At 37.0% G+C, this 28,000-nt stretch overlaps 1 protein-coding gene across 1 annotated transcript; it reads right to left on the reverse strand.

The window, feature by feature from the left end:
* Positions 1 to 10: 10 nt before the first annotated feature.
* GNL2 (G protein nucleolar 2) lies at positions 11 to 27,878 on the reverse strand. Its single transcript, XM_074217567.1, has 16 exons — positions 27,647 to 27,878; positions 22,744 to 22,828; positions 21,732 to 21,826; positions 18,919 to 19,058; positions 11,554 to 11,738; positions 10,043 to 10,109; positions 8,443 to 8,601; positions 7,590 to 7,703; positions 6,600 to 6,728; positions 5,555 to 5,659; positions 3,763 to 3,921; positions 3,439 to 3,552; positions 1,519 to 1,961; positions 1,117 to 1,196; positions 537 to 619; positions 11 to 200 (listed from the first exon to the last, which is right to left on the reverse strand). The coding sequence occupies exons 1-16, from the start codon at positions 27,708 to 27,710 to the stop codon at positions 48 to 50; spliced, it is 2,175 nt and encodes a 724-aa protein (XP_074073668.1). The 5' UTR covers positions 27,711 to 27,878; the 3' UTR covers positions 11 to 47.
* Between the last annotated feature and the right edge of the window lie 122 nt (positions 27,879 to 28,000).

Genomic DNA, 28,000 nt, shown 5'->3' on the forward strand with positions numbered 1-28,000 from the left:
ACGACTAATCTTTTATTTTTGTAAATTTTAATAAACTAATTAAAGAGTTACTGCTTCCGTTTGAACTGTTTGTGGTGTTGCTTTTGTCCCCCTGAATCATTAGTCTTCTTTTTGTTCCTATTCTTGTTTTTCACGTTGTGAGTGTCATAGTAGCGAACTCCAACCTTCTTAGCTCTCTTCTGCCGGTCTGCTCGCCGTCGCTGCAAGAATGAAGTCAAGAGTGAAATCAGAAAAGCTACAAAAAAGACACCTCCTTCTGGTCAATGGGAAAGTTCCTGAGCAGCCTTTGATAGCTAGAAGATGTGAGTTTAATACAGAAGTCTATTCCATAACCATGCCTTTATTTTGGCAATTTAACCTACTTTTAGGACATATCAATTATCCCCCAAGCTTATTCATCCTTTAAAGTGTAATATCTTATAAGACTATGGTCGCAAGACAGACCACTGGCTCCCTGACAATAACTTCTAAAAGTCACATTATAGCTGGTGTCTATAACATGCACTTGGGTTGGAGGAAGATAAGAGAAAACTTACTGCCTTTGATGTAAGCTTTTGAGACTTATTTTCAGGTTCCTCTTCTTCATATGACTTTCTCTTTTTTCCTTTCTTGGTATGTCCTGAAAAAAAGGAATGGTAAATTGAATATACAAGCTACAGGGCTGTGGACTAAATGACTGGCTTGAGAAAAACACTTCTTCCCAAAGGAAATTAGAAAACTTTCTTTGTATTTTCCATTTAATCTCAATGAATATGCTATTGAAATTGAGATAATATCCTTGGATGAGAAGATTGGTATCAGTTACAAACATTCAAGGAAATTTCAAAGTGCACAAGGAAAAAAATTCAGTGACAAAATACAGAGGCTAACTTTACTAACTCAAATTTCCATACTTCTTTAAAATTTACCAAAATTTTACAAAATGAAAATGAACAATTCTGAGAAATTAAATGACTTCCACAGAGTTGCCCAGTAAGTGTGTGCAAGAGCCTCACTCAAGTCAAAGCCAGAGAGACAACAAAGGATGCTTTCTTACTATAAAATCAATGTTCAATCTATCACTCTATGAGGCTAAATTCAATTTGAAAACCATGTTTAAATGACTTTTACTTTTACCTTTTTCTTCTACATCATCTTGCTCTTTGGTCTTGGGCTCAGATTTGGAAAACACCTTTTCACTAAGTCCTTTGGGAATTCTAAAAGAGAAACAAAAGCATTGAAATGATTCAGAGGCTAGAGCCTCTCACCATATAATAAAGACAATCCTGAGCTATACACAATCTCATCTGGCTTAAGAAAAACCTGTTAAGAAAGCTCAATGTCAATAAAGAGAAATACCCTATATCCTTCTATACTTGAAGAACTGAAGAAATTTCCGCAACTCAGCTAACTGAATAGTTGCTATTATTTGGAGATAAGTGAACTCTATAAAATGTCTCAGGACCCTTTAACATTTAACATGGGAAGAAAACAGACCTTATTCCCAAACTGCAATAGTCATATATAATGACGTTTTACCTGATTGCTGAAAACTTTTTAGCTTTTGCTTTGTCTAAGAACTTTTTATATTTGATAATTTTTTCGTCCAGAGCTTTAATAACTGCTTTGGTGCCAATTGCCACATCTCCTCGGGATGCCTGGTTTAATTCCTCATCCTCTTCCATGGGCTGTTCGTTTTCCTCTTCCTCCTCTTCAAAGGAGTCATCAAATTCTCCTTCACTATCTGAGATCTCCACAGGCACCAGATCTTCTTCTGTAAACTGAGGCACAACATTGATCTTGCCAAAATTCTGTCGAACACGTGCCAGGAGCTCTCTCATTTCAGCATTTGTGTCATTACTCTCTTTCTCCTCTTCTTTCCTTTCAGTCACAAGTGTGGCTTCTTGACCTTCGGTTTTCTCTTCTTCTTCTTCCTTGGTTTCATGGGGTGATGCTGTTGAAACAACCGAGGATGCTGGGAACTATTGAAAAAGGAAAAGCAAAAGCTAAGAACTAAGACTATTCCTTCAGGGTCTCTATCTAAAATCCATCTTTTCCTTGGATGCTCAAGACAACGCAAACATCCTAAATCCCAAGTCATTGCCCAGATACCCAATACCAGTCAACAAGCATGTATCAAGTGCTTCCAGAGTGCTAGACAATGTGCTAAGGGCTGGGGCCAGAAAAGTAAAAACATGGTCCTTCCCCTCAAGGACCTCAAATTCTTATGGAGAACACATTCAACAATAATCACAACCATGAAAGCTATGTTTTTGACATTGGAAATACAGGCTCAGAGACAGAATGCAGAGAGAGAAAGATAAATGCCTGGGAAGAAAGTTATGGCAACAGTGTGAGTATATTTTTTTGTTGTTGCTACTGTTCAGTAGTATCTGACTCTCCATGACCCCATGTGGGGTGTTCTTGGGCAAAGATAAAAGACTGGTTTGCTATTTCCTTCTCTAGTTCATTTTACAGATGAGAAACTGAGGGAAATAAGGTGAAGTGACTTGCCCAGGGTCACCCAGATAGGAAGTATCTCAGTCCAAATTTGAACTCAGGTCCTCCTGACTCCAGGGTTGATGTTCAATCCCCTGTACCACCTAACTGTCCCAGATGATCACTAAGGACCCTTTAACTTAAAAGTCAAGTCTATGACTTGACAAGAACATTATCAGCCTGAAGGGAGAAGATTAAGAAATGTACATGTATATGTCTGAAGGGCAAAGTGCTTATGAAAATAAAAGATAATAAACAGCTGAGAAAGAAAGGGAATAAACATGAAGTCCTTCAAGAGAAAAGATCAAGAGCATCTAAAATTGTCTTCTGTCAGCCCAATCAAAGAAGTTTCCCATCTAAACCTGTCATACGAACATAGGTGGCTACATTCACATCTTCACCCTAACTGAGGCAATGTGAGTGTGATGCAAAGGAAGCAGGGCTGTCCTTGCAGTGAAAAACTTAAGGTTGAACATGCACTCAGCCACTTCATGGTTCTTTGAGCACAACTGAGTCCCTTATGCTCTTGTGACTCCCTTTTCTCACTTGTGTCCCTGTTGGACACATCTCAGTGGTGTTTGAGATAATGAATGCAAAACATTTTACAAGCCTGGGAGCATGATATAATTGCCAATTTAGGATTATTTTATTCTGGGAGTACTATGTAATTGCTAGCTTGGTGCTGTTTTTTTTCCAAACAAAATTATATTTTTCAGTAAATACAAATTTAATGTCACAAACCCCTCAAGACCCTTTCCAAACTTAGCCACATGCTGGTTATTATTTACCAAATGCCAATTCCCCAATGAACTAGGAAAGATCAGTGAACCCCATAGCACAACAGCAGTTGTACAGGTAAAATTATAACAAGAAATCCAATGCCATCAGGTGAATGAAGCAGGAGGTTAGCATTTAAATTAGTATAAAGATTTCCCAGGGTTGTCTCTACCTCATTCTTACCTGGGAGGCCGATGGGGGCTCTGCATTGGGTGGTTTGACAAAGAAAGGAATTCGGCCTCTCTGCCAGTCATTGAGAACCATCTTGCCCACTGTTTGCAAGTCAGGCTCTCCACCCTGAAAGTTCATACAACACATTTTCATTAGGTACACTGAACAAAACTGGTCCCAAGAACTGCAGTGCTTTAGTTCTCCTACATAGACTTCATTTTTCAGCTCCATTATTATTGATCACATTACTTTTCATAAAAACATTCCACATTATTAAATACATAAGTTGGTCTTATTAGCATACAGAACATTATACTTTGGGATGTTCCTACTTACCTTTAAAAGCTTTCCAGTCCTGAAGGCTAGCTTTCCTAGAAAGTCTTCAGCATTTTCCCAATAATCAATTTTATATGTCTTACTGATATATTCTGGCTTTGCTCGTTCAAGAACAGCACTTATGTGGTCTTCAGGTCTCTTAATTTTTTCAACTTGAACCTAGAAAATGATAAAGAAATTGAAATTTGCAAGCTTCACTGTAGTTCTTAAAAACATTATCCATTTAAACTTAACCCCCCCCCCCCCAACATTACACTCTATAGAAAAAAAGCATGTGCTAGACCTTGGAAAGGAAAGAAAGTTTAGATAAGATATAATACCCGATCTATGGATCTTACAGTAATTAGCATCCATACATTTAAAAAAAATATGTTCATAAATAGTAAAATGAGGTCCAAAGGGTAAAGAAATTATCACTAATTAGGGAAGAGTTTTCTGGAGGTAAATTTAAAATTGGGCTTTAAAGGATGAATAAGAATTCAACAGGTGCCGAAAGGATATTTTCTAAGCATAGTGGCAACAAAGTAGAGGGTGTACAGGACAGACAGTAAGTGGTTTAGTTTGGACTGTAGAATACATGATTATAGATTTTGGTAAACTATCCCAAATCTTTTACTTTACAGATAAAGAAATTGAGTTAAGAAAAGTTAAATGACTTGCCCAAGGTCACAAACAGTAAATGGTAGAGCAGAGATTTAAACTCAAGTCTTCTACTTCCAAATCAAATTCTTTTGCCCTGAATCTGTCATGTGAGAAAAAAGCTGGGAGGTTAAGGTACTACCAAATTGAGAAGTTTTTGAATTTTAGGCAAGGAATATGAACTATACTCAACGGAGAATAAGATTGAAGATTGCCAAGCAGTTACATGAGCTATGATCAGAACCATGAATCAGAAATACATCTGACAATGTGGACAGTATGGCAATGAGGTGAAGGAAAAAGGAAAGGTAAGACCTGTCATTCAAACATTATCTAATGCTGAGGCTGCTAAATCAATTTCAAAACACCATCCATTGAGAGCCCACATTGCTGAGAGCTGCCCTAAGGACTAAGAGCCATGAACTGAGTATTCCATCACAAACATCTGGCTTTCCCACACACTTAATGCCTTAGTGCCTCCTGCTACTCACCTGCAGCCTGGAAACTCTGCAGGAACACAGCAGTTTAAAATGGGACAGGATGTACAGTTCATGAACATTAAACTTTAAAGGCTAAAAGTAAACCACCTACTGTTTTTGGTTATATTCAGAAATATAATGGATACAGCTAGATTCCAAAATGACTCAACTCTTCAAACCCACAAGTATGAACACAGGCCCAGAATAAACACAGGTCCAGCTTCTTTCTGGAACCTATGTATAAACTAAGAAATCCTTTGTGGAATGACGCTGACCAGAGATGCCTAGGATTTCACCCACTCCTCAAACAGGGAAAAGTGGAGTAGAGAGGTTGTCCTGCTCAGCATCATGTTTATTTTTTTTTATTTTTTATTGTTTTAGGTTTTTGCAAGGCAATGGGGGTTCTGCATCCAATGGGGTGAAGTGGCTTGCCCAAGGCCACATGACATAGCTAGGTAATTATTAAGTGTCTGAGACCGGATTTGAACCCAGGTACTCCTGACTCCAGGGCGGGGGCTTTATCCACTGTGCCACCTAGCTGTCCTCAGCATCATGTTTATTGACAGACCTTAAACTACTTTTGTTTGAGTAAAGTAAAAGTCATTCAAGGTACTCCCCACAGAAGAATTTCATCCAAAGGTTATAATAAGTGAACGTGACCAAAAAACACTCACCACTCCTTTCAGCACAATGTCTGTTTCAGAGTCTCCAGAAGGGTAAACCACACCTGGACAGTCAATAAGGAATATTCGACGCATCAAGGTGATGTATTGCCAGACCTAAAGACAGACCAAAAGTCAGAAACCTTCCTTCTCCTAAGTATGAGAGTCTATCCTTAACAACTGACCTGCCACACCCTCATGTGAGACCCAAATAGCAACTTTCTGAGTAACAAGATCTACCAATTGTTGTTGTTGTTCAGTCTTGCCTGATTCTTTGTGACCCCATTTAGGATTTTCTTGGCTAAGATCCTGGAAGTGGTTTGCCATTTCCCTCTCCAGTAGATTAAGGCAAACAGAGGCTAAGTGATTTGCCCAGGATCACAGCACTAGTGTCTGAAGGTAGATTTAAACTCAGGAATGTGAGCCTTCCAGACACTAGACAGCCACCACATGGCTGCCCCATCTACTAAATTATCTCTTGCACTTTGTGGCATGTACATGGCACTTCCATTGAGTAAATAATTTAAGAGAATAAAGATGCCGACAGAGCTTTCTAAAACATTTCAGCTTTTTGAGAGTGCTGAAATCTTATCATCAAACCTACCTTTTCTCCCTCCACACAAAAGAAAGCCACTCTCCAAACACCCTGAGTACAAGGCCAATACTCCCAATGGCCAGAAGCTAGACAAGGAATGACAACATTTTTTTTTCTCAAATCCAGATATCACATTCTCTTAGGCTAAATTTTCTTTGAGGAAGAAAGTAGGATTAAGAAAAATTAAAAATAGGCAAATATGAATGGTATGTACCTGATCATACCAAAGTCTCATGTTGGCCTATAAAATGCTCTTGAAACTTTTATCAAAATATGAAAAATCTTACAACACACCAACAAGTTGGATCTCCTGTCCTTGTTTCTTGTTCCCAAACTAAGTCTACAAAGCTAAATGCTCCTAAATAGGTTAATTCAGAAATGATAGATATCTCCAGGGATCCAGACAATCTCCACTTTTTTTGTGGTAGACAATCACAGGACCCCCTTTCCAAACAGACTTACCTTAGTTTCTCCTGCAATGGGAGCCACATTACAAACTTTCTTAGAACGCAGAGTATTTATCACAGAGCTCTTGCCAACATTTGGATAGCCAATAAACCCCACACTGATTTGCTTCTTGTCAGTGTGTAACTATTAGAAAAACACAATCAATTATATACACAATTAAAAAAAATCTTAATACAGCAGTGATTTTTTTACTTATTAACTCTGCTCCATCAAAGACCTATCCTATTATATTATCACTGCAGAGGTAAAATAAGATTCCTACAGGTAATGAGAGGATTGGACTGATTGCCCTTGGAAGAACCATCTAGCTTTCAATCCAAGATCCTATTATAACAATAAAATATGGCACGGGGTGAGGGGAAAAGGTCAACAGAATTGGGGTCAGATAAATGAGGCTCAAACAGCCTGAAAAGGACTATCACCAGGGTGCTGGACACTAGGTGATACATTTTTTTTCAGTCACAAGAACTCATAAAATTAGTCTGTTCAGAATTAGAGAGTACAGCCACACTGAAAAGCATTTGTAGATGGCCAAATGGAAACACATTTGAATTTGCTTTGTCTTCTTTGTGAAATTACATCTATGTCTTAAGTTAAAAAATATGTAGGTCGTGAAACCCAGGAATAAATAGGAAATCTCTATGGTTAGTTAAAAATTTACTTTAAAAAATCCAACATGACACCACAGAGAAAGGATTAGTCATCAACATAAGGAGAGAAAAAGATTTCTTTCATTGGGCCTGACAGAGAATCCTTAGAGGCTATCATATCTATCCTACTATCAATTCACTAGACTTCCCTCTCAGTACTTAACACATTCAACTCTGGTCCTCCACACCGAAGAAAAACAACTCCACAGAGCTTTGGAATTTCTAGACCATGCTACCTCTCAAAGCAAATGAGATCTGAGAAATTTAGATAAACGGGTATCCAAAAAAAAAAACCCCCCAAAACCTCCAAGAGAAACAGATCACATCTTAATACCTTTCCAAATTGACGTAAAAGCTGTATGAATGCTCCTTTGCCAAATGGGTTGGTGAGACTTGCATGAAAAGCAAGTGTTGGATAATCTTGGGAGAGGACTGCAACCCATCGTTTCTAAAAAAAAAAAAAAAAAAAATGCTGGTAAATTAGCAGACTCACACAGAAAACCCTAAACTCTGAATTATTTATAGCAATGGGCAAGATCAGAGCTTGAATCACAGGACTATTTTTCAAATATATAGTTCATGTTTTGTCTACTGTTTTATAACTGCAAACAATACTCTAGAAATGCCCCGTTTGCTGAATGTAATCAACAAAATATGAAACAGACCAATGATTGTGATGGATGTGTCCTGAAAAGGCCTATCTACCACTCTCTGAGAACACCAGAGCTTGTTGTCCCATCACAAAAGAGAGTCAGCATGGGATAACGGAAGGAGTATTTTATTAGGAATAAGGATACTGGAGCTCCAATGTAGTTGGACCTGGGTTTGTCACTTCTTTATCAATTTCCTCATATACAAAATGGGATTGATAGCATCTGACTTTCAAGTTCCACAGAGAGTTCATCTGTAAAAAACTTTATAACAATGTAAGATATTGTGGTGACTCTTTTACTGTTACTAGTCTTATAACTCCCCCAGGAAAACAGTACAAGTCTGATCTATCAATGTAGTCACAAATTGGTTATATTTATAATAGCATTACTCCATGGACTATTAGAGAACAGATGCATAGTAAACTAATAATACTTCCAACAAATGCCCCAAACCACATAGCCTCTTCAAAAATTACTTATTGCTAAGGGAAGAATCACTATAAAGTCCCTGGATAGAGGGATGGGTATACTTACTGTTGCCCAAGTTGGGACAAGATCACATTTATTAAGAACAAAAATGAGATGTTTCCAGGGTTTTTCTTTTTTGAGGTAAGCTTCAATGTGAGGAGATCGTGTGCCCATTGGATCTCTGGCATCAAGAACCTGCACTACAACATCTGATGAGTCAATCACCTGAAAATCCAGAAAGGCAAAAAGGATTTAACAAAGAGTAACAACCACATTCAGTTGGGAAAAGTGATATTTTTGCATCCACAAGCAAAACTGCAATGGCTCTGTGAGGAGGCAGGGTGGATAACCAGCACACATATAACTGACACTTTTTCTCACAATCAAAGAATTCCTCAAAGAATTTTTCCCTTTTTATAGTCTACTAAATAGTTCTCTCAGGATTAATGGAAATGGATTAATCTGACAAACTGAAGAGAACAGGGGAAACAACAGACACTATGATTACAACAATACAAATAAAAAAACAAAATTTTTTCTTTGAAAATTATATGATATTTCATATAATGTTAAATAATAGCTATATTTTATATTCTTTTTTACTCTTTTATTCTTTGATGTAATATGTGGTTCTTTGAGGACAGGTGGGAAGAGGGAAATGAAGGGGATATAAAAACAAGATGTCAGTAGAAGAGCCTTTATTTATTTTTATTTTATTTTATTTTTTTGTTTGCAAGACAATGGGGTTAAGTGGCTTGCCCAAGGTCACATAGCTAGGTAATTATTAAGTGTCTGAGGCTGGATTTGAACTCAGGTACTCCTGAGTCCAGGGCCAATGCTCTATCCACTGTGCCACCTAGCCACCCAGAAGAAGAGTTTTAAAAATAAAATTAATCTGTAATTAGTCTTACTGTATGATTCTAGTGTATTACCACCAGAGCCCCTTATCTTAATTTCTTAAAATGGTTCATTACTAAATTTATACTTTGAGTCTGAGAACTCTATAAAAGTTCTTAAAACCCCAATAATGAATTTAAATTAAGGGAGCCAGTGTTACTCCAAAATAGTTTCTAATATCTAAGCTCTTGGATAGTATATCAGATCTGTTTGAACATGCCAATACACATGTATCTATGACCTGTGTATATATACATATATACATATAAACATGTGCACATTCTGGGTAAGAAGATGCAATCAACCATCTGCACAGGGTATCTGACTTCAAGTTTTACCACTAGGTAAACTTTACCTCCCAAGGACTCAGTTTATTCATTTATGATGAAGGGACTAGACTAGACAATCTCTAAAATCCTTTCCAGTTCTAATGTAAAATTCTATGATCAGATAAATCCAAACAAAAGGACTACAGCAGATATTCCGATCAAATCTTGGTCATGGCATACCTCCAATTCTCCTAGATGATGACTGTAAGCAGTTTACAAGTAACATAACACCAAAAAGAAAAAGAGCTACATTTGCCTGGAACAATTAATATAGCTTTCACTTACCTGGCTGTACTCAAATTCATAAGGGGATTGGAAATTTAAGTAGGGGAGGGGTATGTTCCCCATGGCAGTGTTTCAATAAATTAAAATCACATTTCCTAAACATTGGTATGTCAAAGAAACTTAGCACTGGGTAAGCTTTGAAATTAATATCTTACCTTATAGAGCTCTCCCCAGATTCGTTTGGACTGTCCCTTTTTAAATATCTCCTCTTGGGCTTCACTCCTAAATAAAAAAGGACATAGTTAAGCAATAGTTCTTAGTGAAATAGAGCTTTCAACTTAATGAAAATAAAGTTTAGGACATGCTAATTACATACCAAAAGGAAAAAGAGATCAAAACCATTGATCTGATGTTTGTCAATCAGTGATGACAGACTAAATGCAAACAGGACCAGTAAAATGATATAAAACTGGCAGGGCCTGAATTTACATCTTTACCACATATTTCTAATATTATTAATACTATCACTTTATATTTGGAAAGCAAATACAGCTTATAATGACCATTATTTTATCTGAGCTTCACAGTACATAGGGGCAAGTTATCAGATACTTTTGTGGATAACTCCCTCTAAAGGATTAATCCAATCATGCTCTTTTATCCTGTGTAATTCTTTGTGCCCTCCTATATGTTCCCCACAGGGGTTTACTGAAGGTGTTGGGGGGGACGGGAAGACCCTTCCCCTAAAACACTTGGCATTGTATCCATACCAATGGAGCACATGGGCTGTCCATAAATGAATGAAAAAAATAATACGCACTGTGCTAAATTCTAGGAATACAATAAATAGAAAAGATAATGCCTACTTATCAAGGAGCTCACATTCTAATGGGGGATACAACATAAATGGAAAGTTTCTGCTCCAAGTCAGATGGAAAGATGCCATGGTCCCAATGACCAAATAGACAGTAATGTGTAAACTGTAGTCTTTTTCAGTTTTTAAATTCTAGCAGTTTTCCATGTTGAATCACTTGATAATGACAAGAACTTTCTTTCCTGGGTCTGCCATACTTATGGCTGTAGCTACATGTCCAAAGGATTGTTTCCCTAAATAAGGACAAAGATGGAAGCAAGATGCTGTCACATTCCCAGGAATCTTGGACTTACCAGTTCATAGGTAACCGTTAGCAACTGATACTTGGTGGTGACAAAAAAGTGGGTCCCTGCTCTAGAAATGTTAGAGCTACAACAATCCTGAGGTAGGGTCACAGTAAATAAACCCTAAAGGTTATCTAGCCCAAGCTCCTCATTTTACAGAGAAATTTAGAAAATAGGGCCAAGAGAGTTCAAGTATTTTTAAAAGTTATATATGTTATATAAGAGGTTATACAAGTAAGTAGCAGAGCTGGGATTCAACCCAAGATGCTCTAAGTCCCAATCTATTGTTCTTTCCTCTACACTAAGATGCCTCAGTAGGATTATTTCTATTTTATAGGTGGAAAAACTAATGTCTGTAGGGAGAACTCAATTTCAGGTTCAGCATTCTTTCCACTCAAAACTTCTTAAAAATGCAAAATTGTTGAAAACAAGTAGTGAATTTGTGTTGAGAAAAGCAAATGAGATTTTCAAAGAGGTACTGCCCAAGTTTCAAATGAATAAAAGGAAAAAAATCCAACCCAACGCATCCATTAGATCCCATTTTTGATTCCTTCTTACAGTGCCTTACCTTTCACCAGTATCTTCTGTTACAAGGTCACGATCTTTCTTTTGGTCATAAGTTTCAGTTGAGGCTTCTGCATTTTCTATAAGAGATTGCATGTCACTGGCAAAGAGAGTAGGTTTCTTCCTCTGTGACTTTGGGCCAAATGTAGTTTCAAAAGTTTCTGTATCAAGAATATGTACTTTGGAATGCTAAAAAGAAACAAATCATAGTTAAAAACTAATGAAAATTAGAGGAAAGAGCAAAAAAATTGCATACTATCTCAAAAAGGTTTTCTGCATTCATTTACAAGAGTGCAGCTTTAACATGACTTTAAATCAGAACTGCTTAATTAAGTAGAGTGAGCACTTGTTCTTCTATTCTGAAGTCCGCTTCATTTCATTGGAGAAATACCAAAGTAACACAAATAATCAAAGTAAATATGACTTGTTTTGAAGATCAGCCAAAAATTCTGCTTTATTTCACTTATCATAAACTTTAGTCAAATGTAATTAAGGCTACAATGATGAAAATTAACTTATCTTTCTGATCACTTTTGTGGGTTTTTTAAAAACAAGTGCACAAAACTCGCCAAATTCACAGATTTTGTCAAGGACAATCATACTCAAATTTGTGTTTTTTTTAAACCAACTGTAAATGCCAACTTTTTCTTGGAAGTTCATTTCTTTCATGGCTAAAAGGAATTGCTTGTTTTGTAAGATGCATTTTAGTTTCAGATAACATTTTCCCTAATTTAGGTAACATTTTTATTAAATACACATGGAAAGTTTTTCAGATGAAAAACATCTAGCAAAAGTCCAAAATAATAGTTTAGATGTGATAAAAGAAACCTGATACTAACTAAAACTTGATGTGCCTGTAAAGGAGTTACAGGCATAGGAATTTTTGAAGCAGGATGAAAGTGACTGTTTTGGTTGGGATCTATCACGTAACAGGATGTTCACAGCAGGGAGCACATAACCTCACAGAATGTCTTCTGCCAATCACTTAAAAGTTCTTTTAGAAGCACCAAACAATAAATACTGCTAAATTGTGGGGGGCACCTTCCGTGTTTTTAGTTCCTTAATTGTAATCATTTGGAAATTGAAGCATTAGAACATTTTCATTGACAGCAATCTGCTTCCTATTTCATATTGGTCTCCCAAAAGCCTAGCAGTGTTTCTCATACAGAGAGTTTTCACTTTATGTAAATCTGAATTAGATACAGAATTCTGAAAGAAATCCATGCTCCAAAAAAACACCTATCTTAGCTTGACTAAATTGTAAATTGAAGATATGCCGGGGTTTTTGTTTTGTTTTTTAAGAAAAATAAGAAAATAGTATTTGTTTCGGCTAATGCAAGATCATCCAGGCCTCCCAAAGCCTAAGAGCCATCCTCAGTCTCTTTACTTCTCATTAAATCCAATATCCAAATAATCAATTCTCCTATTCAACATAGATATCCACCACCCTTTATTACCCCTTTCCTGGGTATTGCAATAACCTTGTTTGGTGTTCCCCATCTCATATTTCTCCTTTCCAATCCAATTTTACATAGAGCTATCCAACTAATACTCCTAAGGTAAATCTAATCATGTCACCCTTTCTCTTTCTCGGGCTGGGGGAGAGGGAAGGATGTGACTTAGCATTTGAGTTGAGCTCTGAATGAAATTAGTGATTCCAAATGTGGAGGGAAAAACTATGTGGAGTCTTCTATGAAGGATATAGAATGTCACAAGGAACAGAAAGGAGGCTGGAGTATGTGACAGGGACAACGTGAACTACAAAAATACAGGTTGAAGTTAGCCTGTGAAGGGTTCTAAAGAGCAAACAGAGGATTTCAACATTATCATAGAGGCAACCAGAAACCATGGAAGCCTCCTGTGCAGGAGGGAGGGTGACATGACCAGATTCGAGTTTTAAAAACATCAAGTAGGTAACTTGGATTAGAGAGGTATGAAGTGGGGATACCAAACAAGAGGTTCCTACTATAATCCAGGCAAGAGGTGATGAAGGTGGTGGATCTATGAGTCTGAGTTGAGAGAAGGAGAAAGATGCAAGTCATATTGCGAAGGCAGAATTTACAAAGTTGGATATGGGCAATGAGGGGAGTAAAGAGGTTGAGAATGGTTTCTAGGTTATAAATCTGAGTGATAACAAATACAGTGATGTCCTTAATAAAAATAGCAGTTAGGAGAAAGGGCAAATTTAGGGAGAAATATCATGAGGTTCTATTTTGGATTTGCATAATTTGAGGTGCTTATGAGTCATTCAGAAAACAATATCCAGGAAGCAATTTATGATTTAATACTAGAACTCAGGAATTTGAATAGATTTGGGATTCATCTGCATAGAGATGATAAACCCATGGGAACTGATATGATTATAAAGAAAGAATTATGGAAAAAAAGATGACAGAGCTCTGGGTTATACCCAAGTCAAACTAAGAATAAGAAAGAACCAAACAGAGCCAAGATGGTGGAGTAAAGGTAGGGACTCCCCTGAGCTCTCCCCTAAACTACTCCAAATACCTTTTTATTTTTTTGGATTTTTCAAGGCAATGGGGTTAAGAGGCTTTCCCAAGGCCACACGGCTAGGTAATTATTAAGTGTCTGAGGTTGGATTTGAACCCAGGTACTCCTAACCCCAAGGCCGGTGCTCTATTCACTGCGCCACCTAGCTGCCCTCCAAATACCTTTAAATAATGATTCTAACAAAATTCTAGAGTGACAGAACTTACAGCCAGAATCAAACAATCTAGAAAGTAACAGCAGGGTACCTGGGTTAGTGACATTGGTTGCACCTTCCAGACCTCTCAGCCCAAAGATTGCCAAGGACAATTTGGAATCACACAAGGATGAGAATGGAACATGGTTCAGTGTCTCAGCAGTGCAGATTCAACCCCAGCAGACCAGATCAGGAGCTATTGAATCAGCAGCAGTCTATGGATGGTAAGGGGGTTGGAAGGAGATTCCTGGAGTCCCTTTGCTATCATTGAGGTAGGACTCTGTTGCTTTGCCCTTACTTAGATCTGAGTACCAGTCTGAGAAAGAAGAACAGTAGCATAATAGAGCTTCCTGCCACAGTGGAGCAGGGACTCTCCTCACATTTCCAGAGCGGAAAGGAGTGCTTGTGGTCACCCACAGACCAGGCACAGACAAGCTCATAAGGTCTTAGAAGAACTGAAAACTTGCAGGCCCTAGAAGTATCTCTGAAAACAGCTGCAAAAACCCTCAAAAACTTGGGATAGTATATCCTCCATCCTGGAAGCAGAGCCCCAACTTAACAAAGAATTAAAATCAAGTGACATTGAGAAGAAGAAAAAATCCAACCATGGGCAGTTACTATAGTGACGTGGAAGATCAAAACAAACACATTCAGAAGAAGATAACAAAATCAAAGTTTCTATATCCAAAGCCTTCAAGAAATATATGAATTGGTCTCAGGCCATGGAAAAACTTTAAAAAAGTACCAGAGGTAGAGGAAAAATTATAAAGAGAAATAAGTGAGACTGAAGCAAGAAAATCATGATAACTAAGCAGCTTCATGGAGATACCAAAAAATAATGAAGAAAATAACATTTTAAAAACCAGATTGGCAAAGTGGGAAAAAGAGGTCCAAAAAGCCTATGAGAAGAATGCCTTAAAAAAGCAGAATTGGGCAAATCAAAAAAGGAAATACAAAAGCTCATTGAAGAAAATAATTCTCTTAAAATATAGTCTGGAGCTAAGGGAAGTTGATGACTTTGTAAGAAACCAAGAAACAATAAAATAAAACCAAAAGAATGAAACATTAGAAGAAAATGTGAAATATCTTACTGGGATAACAACTGATCTGGAAAACAGATCTAGAAAAGATAATTTAAAAATTATTGAACTACCTGAAAGCCAGGATCAAAAAATAGTCATCTTTTAAGAAATTATCAAGGAAATCTGCCCAGAAATACCAGAAGCAGAGTAAAATAGAAATTGAAAAACTCCCCCAATTACTTCCTGAGATTCCAAAATAAAAACTGCCAGGAATGTTATAGTCCAACTTCAGAACTTCCAGGTCAAGGAGAAAATATTGCAAGCAGTCAGAAACAAACAATTCAAATATCAAGGATATTTGGGATTCATCTACATAGAGATGATTAACCCATGGAAACTCATAAGATTACAAAGAAAGAGTTAAGGGAAAGAAAATGGGAGTCAGATTAACATAAGATTTAGCAGCTTCTACATTAAGGGATCACAGGGCTTTGTATATGATATTCTGTAATTGCAAAAGAGCTTGGGTTACAACCAAGAATCAACTACCCAGCAAAACGGAACATACTCTTTTAGGGGAAAAGATGGAAATTTAATGAAATAGGGGACTTTCAAACTTTCCTGATGAAATGATCAGAGCTGAATGGAAAATGTGATCTTCAAATATAAGACTCAAATGAGGCATAAAAAGGGATATCAGAAAGGCATATCATAAGGGGTTTAATGATACTGAACTGCTTATAATCCTGTTTGGGAAGATGATGTTGATAACTCATAAGAACTTTCCTCATTTATTACAGCAGTTAGGAGCATATATAGACAGGGCATTGAATTGAATTTGAAGGAATAATATATTACAATAAAATATATACTATATATAAAAAACAATATATTAAAAAGTTATAGGTGAGTGAGAAATGTACTGGGAAGGGAAAGGGGGAGGTGGAAGGCAGTAAGCTATTTCACATAAAAGAGGTATGAAAAAGGTTTTACAATGAAGTGGAAGGGGAGGAGGTGAGAGGGATTGAGTGAAACTTACTCTTATAGAAAATGGCTCAGAGAGGGAATAACATACAAACTCAACTGGGTGTAGAAATATATCTTACCCCAGAGGAAAATATATCTTAATCTACAGAGGAAAGGGATAGGAAAAAAGAGGTAGGAAGGTGATAGAAGGGAGGGAAGATTGTGGAAGGGGGGTAGTCAGATGCAAAACACTTTTGAAGATGGACAGGGTGAAAAGAGAGAGAAAATAAATGGGGATGGGGTAATAGTATGGAGGGAAGTACAGTTAGCTATAGTAACTGTTGGAAAATATTGAAACAAATTTCTCTGATAAAGACTTCAATTCTCAAACATAGAGAACTGAGTCAAATTTATAAAAAAGTCATTCTCCAATTAATAAATGATCAAAAAGTATGAAGTTTTTACATAATATTATCAATGCTATCTATTTAAATCACTTAAAAAATGTCCTAACTCACTACTGAAAGATGAAATGTGGGTTGGGACAATTCTGAGATACTACCCTATACCTATTAGATTTGCTAATGGGACATAAAGAAAAAGTGAAAAATGGTGGAGGGTATAAGGGAAAATGAGGAGTTATGAAGTGAAACAAAAATTCTGTAGAGTAATTTGGAACTACACCCAAAGGCTTATAAAACCAAGCCTACCCCTTGACCTAGCAATCCCACTATTAGGTCTATATACTGGAAGAGATGAAAAACAAAAACGAAAAGGACCTATACACATAAGGATATTTATAGCAACTCTTTTCTAGTATTAAGGAACTGGAGATTGAGGAGATGCCCATCAGTTGAGGAATGGCTGAAAAAATTGTGCTAAGTGATTATGAAGAAATGCTATTCTTTTATAAGAAATAGAGCATACAAGATGCTCTCAGTAAAAAACTTACATGAGCAGATGCAATGGGTAATGTACTATATATACACAGTAACAGCAATGTTGTAGGATGATAAGCTGTGAATGACTTGTCTTTTCTCAGCAATCTGTGACCCAAGAGAACTCTAAAGGTCTAATGGCAAAGAATACCATCCATACCAGACAGAACTGATGAACAGATTGATGCATAATTTTTTTAACTGTATTTTTCTTGAGGTTTCCCTTTTCTTGGGGGGTTATGTTTACTTTTTCTTGATTTATTGTGGTAATGATTTTCACGACTACATTTTTTTTTTGTTTTAGCAAGGCAGGCAATGGGGTTAAGAGTCACACAGATAGGTAATTATTATTAAGTGTCAGAGCCAGATTTGGACTCAGGTCCTTCTGACTCTAGGGTCAGTGCTCTATCCACCATGCCACCTAGCTGACCTTGACTACATATTTCTAACCTCTATCAAATAACTTACTTTCCCAATAAAGGGGATTGGGGTGGGAGGGAGAGAATTCAGAAATCAAGGTTCTAAAAATAAATGTTGAAACTTGCTTTTGCATGTAACTGGGAAAAATAAAATAAAAGACACAGAAAAGAAGAATAAGAATCATCAGACAAGAGTTTGGAAAATCAGAGAAGAACTATGTCATGAAAAACCAAGAAGGAAAGACTTCTTAAATCACAGGGATGGTCAGCAGTGTCAAAAGCTACAAGAAAGATAAGGATTGAGAAAAAGCCATTAGCCTATGATAAAACCTCTTTGTTCCTTCCCCATAAACTAGACTGAACCTAATTTTATTTTATTTTTTAGGTTTTTGCAAGGCAAATGGGGTTAAGTGGCTTGCCCAAGGCCACACAGCTAGGTAATTATTATTAAATGTCTGAGGCCAGATTTGAACCCAGGTACTCCTGACTCCAAGGCCAGTTCTCTATCCACTGCACCACCTAGCCACCCTGAACCTAATTTTAAATGACTAGCTTTAAGATACCAGAAAATAGAACAAGGGAAATAGCAACTTGTCTATGGTTCATGAATTACACTGATATGTTTCTCTGAAGGAAGTCATTCCATTAATCTGAAAGAATAATCAAACTTTGATTCTAATTTTGCCTAATAAGAGACACTTTTCTGAACTTTTCTGCCACCCCCTACTATACTCTCCCCCAGCTTATGCTAGAATTGAAACTGTAGGTATTAACTACATTTCTAGGAACTATTATTCAAAGCAAGTACAAATGTGTAAACATTAGTCCATTTCTCCTGTTCAGTGACAAATCAGTGATATCTAAGTGCCAATTTAGGTTTTTACTGTATTCCACATTATTGCATAATTACCTACCCATTTAAAAGGGAGTATCTTCATCTGAATGCAGCCCAAGTCATTAATTCAAAACTTACTGAACATGAATATATTCAATCCAATTCAACATAATTTTCTCCATCAAATTTTGTTTTCTTTAAAAACAAACAAAAAGTCCAAATCCTATCCAAACCAAGCTCACTTTACTTACTTCTGGACATTTGATAGAATTATCCTCTGAATGAAACAAGGTTTCATTTCAAACAAGATGACAAAAAGAACACCACACTCACAAAATCTAGTCCTGAGGGTGAAAAGAAAAGAAGAGTGGAAATATTCCTATTTAAATCAAATTCCTCTATCCCATAAGAGGGGAAAAAAATCTGGAAAAAATGATTTATCAGACCTAATTAATTTCCACACAAGATGCTGATCACATTCTTACATGAGGCTGGATTCGGTCATGGAGGAGAGACATTGGTAATTTGCTTTGCTTCATGACAACTTGATATGGATCCTTCATAACTTTATCCATTTCTTCTTGGAATTTCTGTAATGATGACTGCTTAATCACACGTGTATTTCCTGTTTTATAAATGAAGGATGGTTCAATTTAATATAACTATGTTACTGTGAATGGCAGATTTTTAACTTCCCATTTCTTAAATACCTGCCATTCAATAAACTAAATGACTACACATGGAAAACCTAATAGGAACAAAAAAATGCTAGAGTAAGAAAAAAATGTGTCCATTTACTTCTACTTTTAGCCCTAAGAAAATTTTGTTTTTTAAAAGACTTTCCTCCACTCATTCCTAACAATAGCTCACCCATTAATTGGTCAAATAATGAGTTTAACCTCCTGACCTCAACATTTCAAAAGACCTGCAATTCTCCTCCTGTGGATACTTCCTTTACTAACTGGGTTTATAACTCCAAGGTTAAAAGATCTGAATTGTTGTGACAAAACATTCATTACCCTGGTTGACAACCTGGTAGTGGAACTTCTCCTAACCAGGTTCATGCTGGAACAAATGTCTGTCACTGGGCTCATATAAGACTTTAAGTTTAGTAAACACCCTGCCAGAACTTAATTTCTGTTGGCACAGCCTTAAAGAAACCCATCCTCTCCACACTATGATGAGGCATTAGAGGAAGACATCAGTAGGGATGAAATAAGAAAATAAACATACTTTTGAATGGAGTTGGAGTTGATGAATTCCCTTTCTGATAGATTTGGCAAGGGAACTGGCACTCAATCAGAAGTAAGTGAACAAGTATGAAATAAATAGAGGCTCAGTACAATGTCATGTTTACTATCCCTAAGTAGGGGAAGCCTTGCAAGAATTGCTGAGTACTGTTAACAGGATGTTTTAAATCAATATATTCATGCAAGGGAACAAAGAAAAACAAACACTGAATATCCTTTGGATAGATATCATATAAGTCTTAAATGCTAAGGAATTCCATGCAATTAAACTATGTTCTACAATGTAAATGCATATCTAGAGAATTCAGGTCCCAGAAAAAAATTTTCTACAACCTGCTCTGACATGGAAAGAGTGTTATGAAGCATGAGCAGCACAAGAAGAACCCACTATAATATACCCACTAGCAAGCAACTTTGAGTGATGATCAATGATGGACTTGTTCATTTCAGCAGTACAATAATCAAACACAATTCTAAAAGACTTGTGATGGAAAATACCATCCATATCCAGAGAAGGAACCAAGGAATTTAAACGCAGACAAAACTTACTATCTTCAATTTTTACAAGTTATTTTATGTATTGTTTTTCTTTTCTCCCTAATTTTTTTTGTCCATTTTGATTTGATTCTTCTTTCACAACATGATTAATATGGATCTATGTTTGGCATGGCTATACATATATAGACTATATTAGATTGCTTTATGGAGAAAAATGTAAAAACTCAAAACCTCGCAAAAAAAAGATTGTTGAAAAAAAGGAATGATGATGATGATTTTCAGAATAATCTTATTTCTGTATGTTAAAGGGTTATTAGTTTTGCATATAGTGAAATGATATAATTTACCTAGATTTGAGTAAAGTATAGGACAAAGTCAAAAAGATTAAATTAAAAATTAAATTAAATTAAAAAAGATACTTCATTACAAGAAACCAAGATTCTTCTAAATCTGAAGGTTGCTGGACCTCAAGCAAAGGAATCAGTAGGGATAATTTGCTTTTTCCACACATGAGGAAGTCTGGTTATGTCAGTAATATCCCATTTGCTTAGATATGGCTTAAAAGACACTACTAGTAGGTTAAAAGCATGATAATAAGGGTAGAGTTTCAAGATGGAACCTGTATGAAGCTTTGAAACATAAGACTAAGACTATCCTTTTCCTGAAAGCCATCAATGAGATGCTATTGCCAACATTATTTCCATATGGCCAATCAAAAAAAAAAGGGAGTTTTGAAGGTATTTAAAAATTTTTTTGACTAACATGGTCAAAGTCTGTTTGTTAAATACTGTGCCTATGGACCTACATCAACAACAACAACCTCTCCAGTCAACCAAAAACCAGAAAGTTTTTAAAGGCTTTTTATGTCATTAAAGATGTGTTTCTAGAAGACTTAAGTAATTAGTAACAATTACAAATTAAAATAAGCTGCAGTTGAAATACTACCATCACACCCATTTATGAGAAAGCAGCAAATAATTTTTCTTGGATGAGTAAACAACACTGATTTATAATCTGAGTACTTTGAAGGGGAAGAGGGGAAAAAAAATCACTATCCTACATAGTTGTGGATACCTGTTCTCTTTCTTTTTTAAAAAAATTCTTATTCATTTAAGGCAATGGGGTTAAGAGTGACTGGCCCAGGGGCGGCTAGGTGTCATAGTGGATAAAGCACCAGCCCTGGAATCAGGAGTACCTGGGTTCAAATCTGGTCTCAGACACTTAATTACCTAGCTGTGTGGCCTTGGGCAAGCCACTTAACCCCATTTGCCTTGCAAAAAACAAACAAACAAACCAAAAAAAAAAAAAGAGTGACTGGCCCAAGATCACCCTGCTAGGCAATTATTAAGTGTCTGAGGCCGGATTTGAAGTCAGGTCCTCCTGACTCCAGGGCCGGTTCTTTAGCTGCCCTGGTCACTATTCTCTAACTAAATACTGCTATCAAAGACCTAAATACTGCTATCAAAGACCCTGAATATTTTACTCCATCTAGCACTGAATATTATTCATAAAATAAATGGAATAAATAGGTAGACAATACAAATACTCACCAAACCATTTAATATTGGGTTCCACTCTTGCCACTGTGCCAGAAGCCACTGACGACTGATACTGTAGAGGTTTAATTACCTTACCACGTCGGTTTCTAAATTGAAGAAATATGTTTTGGTTAGTGATATAAAGTCAAATGACAATGAAAAAGTTTGATTACTGATGACCCAAGAAACTTTGATTTTGAAAGCTAAATGAATAAAGATTTCAGAATTATAATCAGCAATAGCAACTGTGGAAAAATAATGAAGTAACTTCACTGATGGACTCATAAATACAAAAAAAGTGTCCCATTCAGCTGAATCAGATGACCATAAAACAATTTACACACCCATTTGTGAAAAGCAGTAACTGATTTCTCTTGGATGAATAGTAAATGATGCTGATTTATAAACTGTGTACTGGGGGGCAGAAGAGGATCATGTACTTGAATGTTTTTGGTACAGGCTGGGCTGGTTTAAATGAATTTTAAGCAGTGGCTGACTTATTCTAAAATTCAAAATTCTAAACAAAATTGCAAAATAAATGACTAAGGCAGATTGATTTAATCAAAATTTTAGTTATAATACATTTTTTAAGAATGGACAGAGAATCTAATTACCAAACAAATTAGGACCAGCTAGTAAAATGCCACCCTCAGCAAGTCACTGTAGAAAAGGCTGTCTCAGCAGAATCACAGCCACTGTTTTCCAATTGTCAGAATTTTTTCATTTTAAAATTTGACATTAAGAGAGTAGAAAGGAGTAAGTCTTTCGGCTGTTCTAAACCAATACCTCCATATTCTCTGCCTCAAGAAAACCATTTTTCAATCTGGTAGTTAAAAAACTCTCAGCTACAGGACAATTAGCAAAAATATTTATTGCCTTTCAACTTAATACCATAATAGTATAAATCTGGAAAAGCTTCAAAGCAATTTTTGAAAACATACAGATTTTATTTATGTCAAAGCATGGCTTACATAAAGCACTAAGGTTAGATAAGGATAAGGTATATAGTAACATCCAAGCTCACCTGCGTTCCTTTTGCCGATACATATTAAGACGCCGAATTGTTGCACGGTCCCGCATGTTTTGACCCCCAGCTCCTTTTACCCGATCTACAACATAAAAAAGTTAGATGGCAGACAGTCCAATTGACAAGTCACTTCTTATACTCCAATGACAACCAGATAAGTGAATTGAAGATGTTGGTGAAACAGCAGCCTAAACCCTTTTAAAAAATAAGCCTTGGGGTGGCTAGGTGGCAGTGGATAAAGCACTGGCCCTGGAGTCAGGAGTACCTGGGTTCAAATCTGGTCTCAGACACTTTAATTATTAATTACCTAACTGTGTGGCCTTGGGCAAGCCACTTAACCCCATTTGCCTTGCAAAAACCTAAAAACAAAAATAAGATCCTGATTTTTTTTTAGGTTTTTTTGCAAGGCAATGGGGTTAAGTGGCTTGCCCAAGGCCACACAGCTAGGTAATTATTAAGTGTCTGAGACCGGATTTGAACCCAGGTACTCCTGACTCCAGGGCCAGTGCTTTATCCACTATGCCACCTAGCTGCCCCTAAAAACAAAAATAATAAAAAATAAGCCTTCTTTTTAGTTTAAAAATATATTATCATGAAAGGATAATTATTTAGAGCCACATGAACTGAAACAACTTTTGCTTCAAACCATGATCTGCTGTTTAATACTACCATTTAAATCCCTCCGTTTAGGTAATGATAAGTAAGGCAAATTCTAGCTTGGCAATCATCTCTGTAACTTGAACAATCAGGCACTTCAATTAAACAGATACACACACACACACACACACAACTTTCCTTTGAAATAAAAATTTTCATCCTACAATCCATTGTCTTCACCATATGAATTTTTAAAAAGTACATTGATAACTGATGCAACTTGGTCCTTTCAAGGTAATCTTAAATTCCATTGCTACTAGTTTTAAATCACCTTCTTATCCTTCAATAGAGGTAGAATTAAGATCTTGCATCCCAAAACTAGACTGAATTAAATAATAGTATTTGAGGAAAATTTCCCAAGATCACTGAATCGAAAAATTAGAAGACCTGTCAGTTCTAATTGCTCTAATGTCACTTAACTTTTGCCAACTATAAAATGGGGATAATAACAGCACCCACCTAGGTTTGTTGTGAAGCATATAGCAGCAACTGTGGAAATGCTTTTACCCTTTCCTCTCCCCCCATTAACTAGCTGTGTAATCTCTCTCATGCAAATCAGTTAGTTCTCTTATAGATTTTTAACTTGGGATACACCAATCATTTGCTATTTTGGAGGGGGGGTAAAGGGGGGTCACTATAAACATGAATGGGAAAAAAAATTACACATTTATTTTCGTTGTATTTTAACTTCAATTGAGCAATTCCTTCTACTGGGATTAAAAACAAATATTACATAATTCTAAGTAAGGGTTCCTAGGTTTCACTAAATTATCAAAGTGGTGCCCGGCACCCAGAATTAGAAAAACCTTTACCCTAAACAGATCTCTGTTTTCTCAACCATGTAATGAGGGAGCTGGGCTATATGATCTCTATGATTCTTTTCCACTCTAATATTAAATGACTCTGGCTTCAACAACTGAATTTTTAACATTTGATGACAACTCCCAAAGGTTCTTTAATGTAATCAGAGGTTAATTTGCTTTTAAATACTTTAGAATACTATTTCTTTCTACTATTTTCTGCCTGGTCACCCCTAGCTTACATAATTTCCTCAAGACAATGAGAAATCAGGGATTTCCAGTCATTAAACATTGCTAGTTTTACAATGAAATATAACACTTTGAAGAAACAGACTGTCAAAAGATCATCACTTTGTCTTCAGTTAGTATTGAAATTAAAACACCTGTTCCCTCTAAAATCTCCAAAAAAAAACACATTACCATCTCTCTTACTTCATTCCCAGACTCTTAAAGAACCCTTTTCTTCATTAAATTTTACTTTTTTCAAATATCAATCATTTACTTTTTATCTCTTCCCATGGGAAAGAAAAACAAACAAGTATAGTCAAGCAAAGCAAATTTTCAAAATGGCCATGTCCAAAGTGGTTTGTCTTATTTTGGCTATCCATCCATCACTGCTCTGTCAGGAGGTAGATAGTGTTCCTCATTATATTTTTACTGGAATCATGATCAATTATTCTGTTGATTAGAATTCTGAAGCCTTTACAAATTGCTCGTTTTTACAATGCTGATGTTATAATTCTGATTTATTAGTTTCTGGTCACTTAACTCAGCATCAGTCCACATAAAACTTAGCAAGTTTCACGAAAACCATCAGTTTCTTTCTTTCTTATAGCAGTTATATTTATATTCCATAATTTATTCAGTCATTCTCCAGGTAATAGGTTATCTTTTATTTTCTAATTCTTTCAAAAAGCACTACCATAAATATTTTTCTACTTACAAAACCTTTTCTTTTGAAGTCTTTGGAGCACAGGACTAAGAGTGGTGTTGCTAGGTCAAAAGGTATGCAGTTTATACACCCAAAGGGCAACAAAAATGTGCATACCCTTTGATCCAGCAATACCACTACTGGGTCTATACCCTGAAGAGATGATGATAAAAGGGTAAAAACATCACTTGTACAAAAATATTCAAAGCAGCCCTGTTTGTGGTGGCAAAGAATTGGGAATCAAGTAAATGTCCTTCAATTGGGGAATGACTTAGCAAACTGTGGTATATGTATGTCATACAACACTATTGTTTTATTAGAAAGGAGGAATGGGAATTCAGGGAAGCCTGGAGGGATTTGCATGAACTGATGCTGAGTGAAATGAGCAGAACCAAGGTTAGTCATCACCCCCATGTTGCTGTTAGGGTGTACAGTGTTTTTCTGGTTCTGCTCATCTCACTCAGCATAAGTTCAGTTTCCCCCCACCCCTAAATTAAAGGAAATAGTCCTTGAACTTTGTTCAAACGCCACAGTTCTTTATTTGGATACAGATGGTATTCTCCATTGCAGACAGCCCCAACTTGTCCCTGATTGTTGCAATGATGAAATAACTGATATCTTACTATCTGATCTTGTTATCTCTCATACTTTATGTTTCTTCTTTAAGGATATGATTTCTCTCATCACACTCAATTTGGATCAATGTACAACACAGAAACAATGTAAAGACTGACAAATTGCTTTCTGTGGGGGAGGAAAGTAAGATTGGGTGAAAAATTGTAAAACTCAAAATAAATAAAATCTTTAATTAAAAAAAGAGTATCATCAAAGAAACAGATGAAGGTAAAAGAAAATGGACTGGTTATGTAATAAGAGTGAGGGATAACTGATGGACAGACCACATGCTCTATTGATATCTTCACAATACCAAGAGAAAATAAAACTTTTTTTGGTGCAAAAAAAAGTATGCAGTTTAGAAATTTTTAGGGCATGGTTCCAAATTACACAGTTTTTCTTAAAGTCAAGAATGTACTGACATTTTAGATCTGAAAATGCTCAAGTCTATTATACTGAATATCCATTTTATGTATAAAAATGAGGTGGTTTAAGGTAGGAGGTCTTTAAGTTCCTTTCCAGTGCTTATTCAAGATTTTGTAACTGGAAATGAAGCTGCACTTCTGGACAAACTCTTCCAAAGAGAGAGCCATGCTTCAATTACAGTTTCTATTGACTTCAGAATAAACAAATTTAATATGAAAAGTGAAAACCACCAAGTTTACTACAATTGTAAACATCATAATCTCTTGCTTTAAATGATCCAGGTTTCCATAACTTCTGAGTTGTTTTTTTAAGGGTACTAAAAAAGGAGATGATGCTAGGGACCAGATCTACTGTACTTTTCCCATGGAGTAATTTAAATCAAAAGTAAGTACAAGATGTTGTCAAATGTAAGGGGCTAAAACTTCAGCCTATCCTGCTTAGATGTCCATCTAACTTTGCATATTAGAAGTCACAAAAATTGAGAATCTTGGGGGTTTGAAGAAGTCTCAGAGATCATCTAGTCCCACCTGTATCTGAACAGGAATTTATTCTATAGCATCTTCAACAGACTATCATACAATTTTACTTCAGTGATCCAAGCTCGTCAAATCACTGCTTAAGGATCTCCACTGAAGAGGAATACTACCACTTGAGACAGACTATTTTACTTTTGGACAGCTCTTGTTAGGAAGTTTTCCCAGCCAAAACCTACCTTCCCAATTTGCACATACTGCTCCTACTTCTGCTATTAAATCCTTGAGTTGGAAACTTAAGCGACTATATTAAACAATCCATCCTTTAATATTCGACAAGAAGGAAGCTAGAGAGTTTGGTCACCACTTCCAAAGCCCTGCCCTCTGCAAATCTACTCAGTTCAGTTCATAATCTAGAGATGTCCGAATATGTCACTGTTGATGCAAATGTGGTGGCTTCCTAGAGTCTAAACATATGATTTTTTTTTATTTCTTTACTTTTTTTTTCAAGGCAATAGGGTTAATTGGCTAGCCCAAGGCCACACAGCTAGGTAATTATTAAGTGTCTGAGACCGGATTTGAACCCAGGTACTCCTGACTCCAGGGCCGGTGCTCTATCCACTGAGCCACCTAGCCGCCCCCAAAACTTTAATACATAATCGATACCAACTATCATTCCCACAGAATCTTGGACATCACCAAGCCCAAGCTCTCTCATGGAACAGAAGTGTAAGCAGAGGTCTACGGGGCACATAGCTTTAGGGCTGACAAGGTTGAAGCCACCTTCCCCCGTTTTACAGTGCCCAAGGCAGGGCCTCGGGCTCCTAAACCCCCACGCGCTCGCCCCCCATGGCAAGGGACTTGTCCAAGGTCGGGGTCGCTCATCCAGGAGGCCCAGGGCCTTTCCCAAAATACCACGCTGCCCCCCCCCGGCTTGGGACATCTCGGGGTGCCCCCCCCAGCCTCCCTTTCCCTTCCTCGCCCCTCCTCCCCCGTACCCGGGTTGGTGCTAGAGTTGGACGGGTTGATGGAGCTCCGTCCTTTGTACTTGGGCTTCACCATCGTGGCAGCGGGTCGGGGTCCGGGGCCTGAGGGAAGTAAGATTCAAAGTTGGGGTTCCGGGTCTGCAACGGCGACGGCGTGAGGAACTTGGCAACTACTACGACGGCCCCCGCGCGCCGGGAAAGGCGTCACTTCCGGCGTGCCCGCGACGCCTTCCCGAACCTCTCCTCCTCGCGGCTACTTCCGGCCAGAGCACACACGCGCGCGCACGCGCAGATCGCGCTCCTTTCCGCGCCTCCGGGCGCGCCCCCGCACCTGACGACTGCGCAGCCTCCGGAGCCGCCGCCCCG

This window comes from Macrotis lagotis, chromosome 1, assembly GCF_037893015.1.
Source record: "Macrotis lagotis isolate mMagLag1 chromosome 1, bilby.v1.9.chrom.fasta, whole genome shotgun sequence".
Taxonomy (NCBI): domain Eukaryota; kingdom Metazoa; phylum Chordata; class Mammalia; order Peramelemorphia; family Peramelidae; genus Macrotis; species Macrotis lagotis.

Bases quoted from the DNA above. Each gene is read 5' to 3' on its own strand.
- GNL2 (XM_074217567.1), bottom strand. From the start codon at position 27,710: ATGGTGAAGCCCAAGTACAAAGGACGGAGCTCCATCAACCCGTCCAAC. The intron at 6,729-7,589 runs GTATTAAGATGT...TTTTTCTAATAG, and splicing joins TTTTACGTCAATTTGGAAAG to TTACACACTGACAAGAAGCA. The intron at 3,922-5,554 runs GTGAGTGTTTTT...ATCATTTTCTAG, and splicing joins ACATTGTGCTGAAAGGAGTG to GTTCAAGTTGAAAAAATTAA.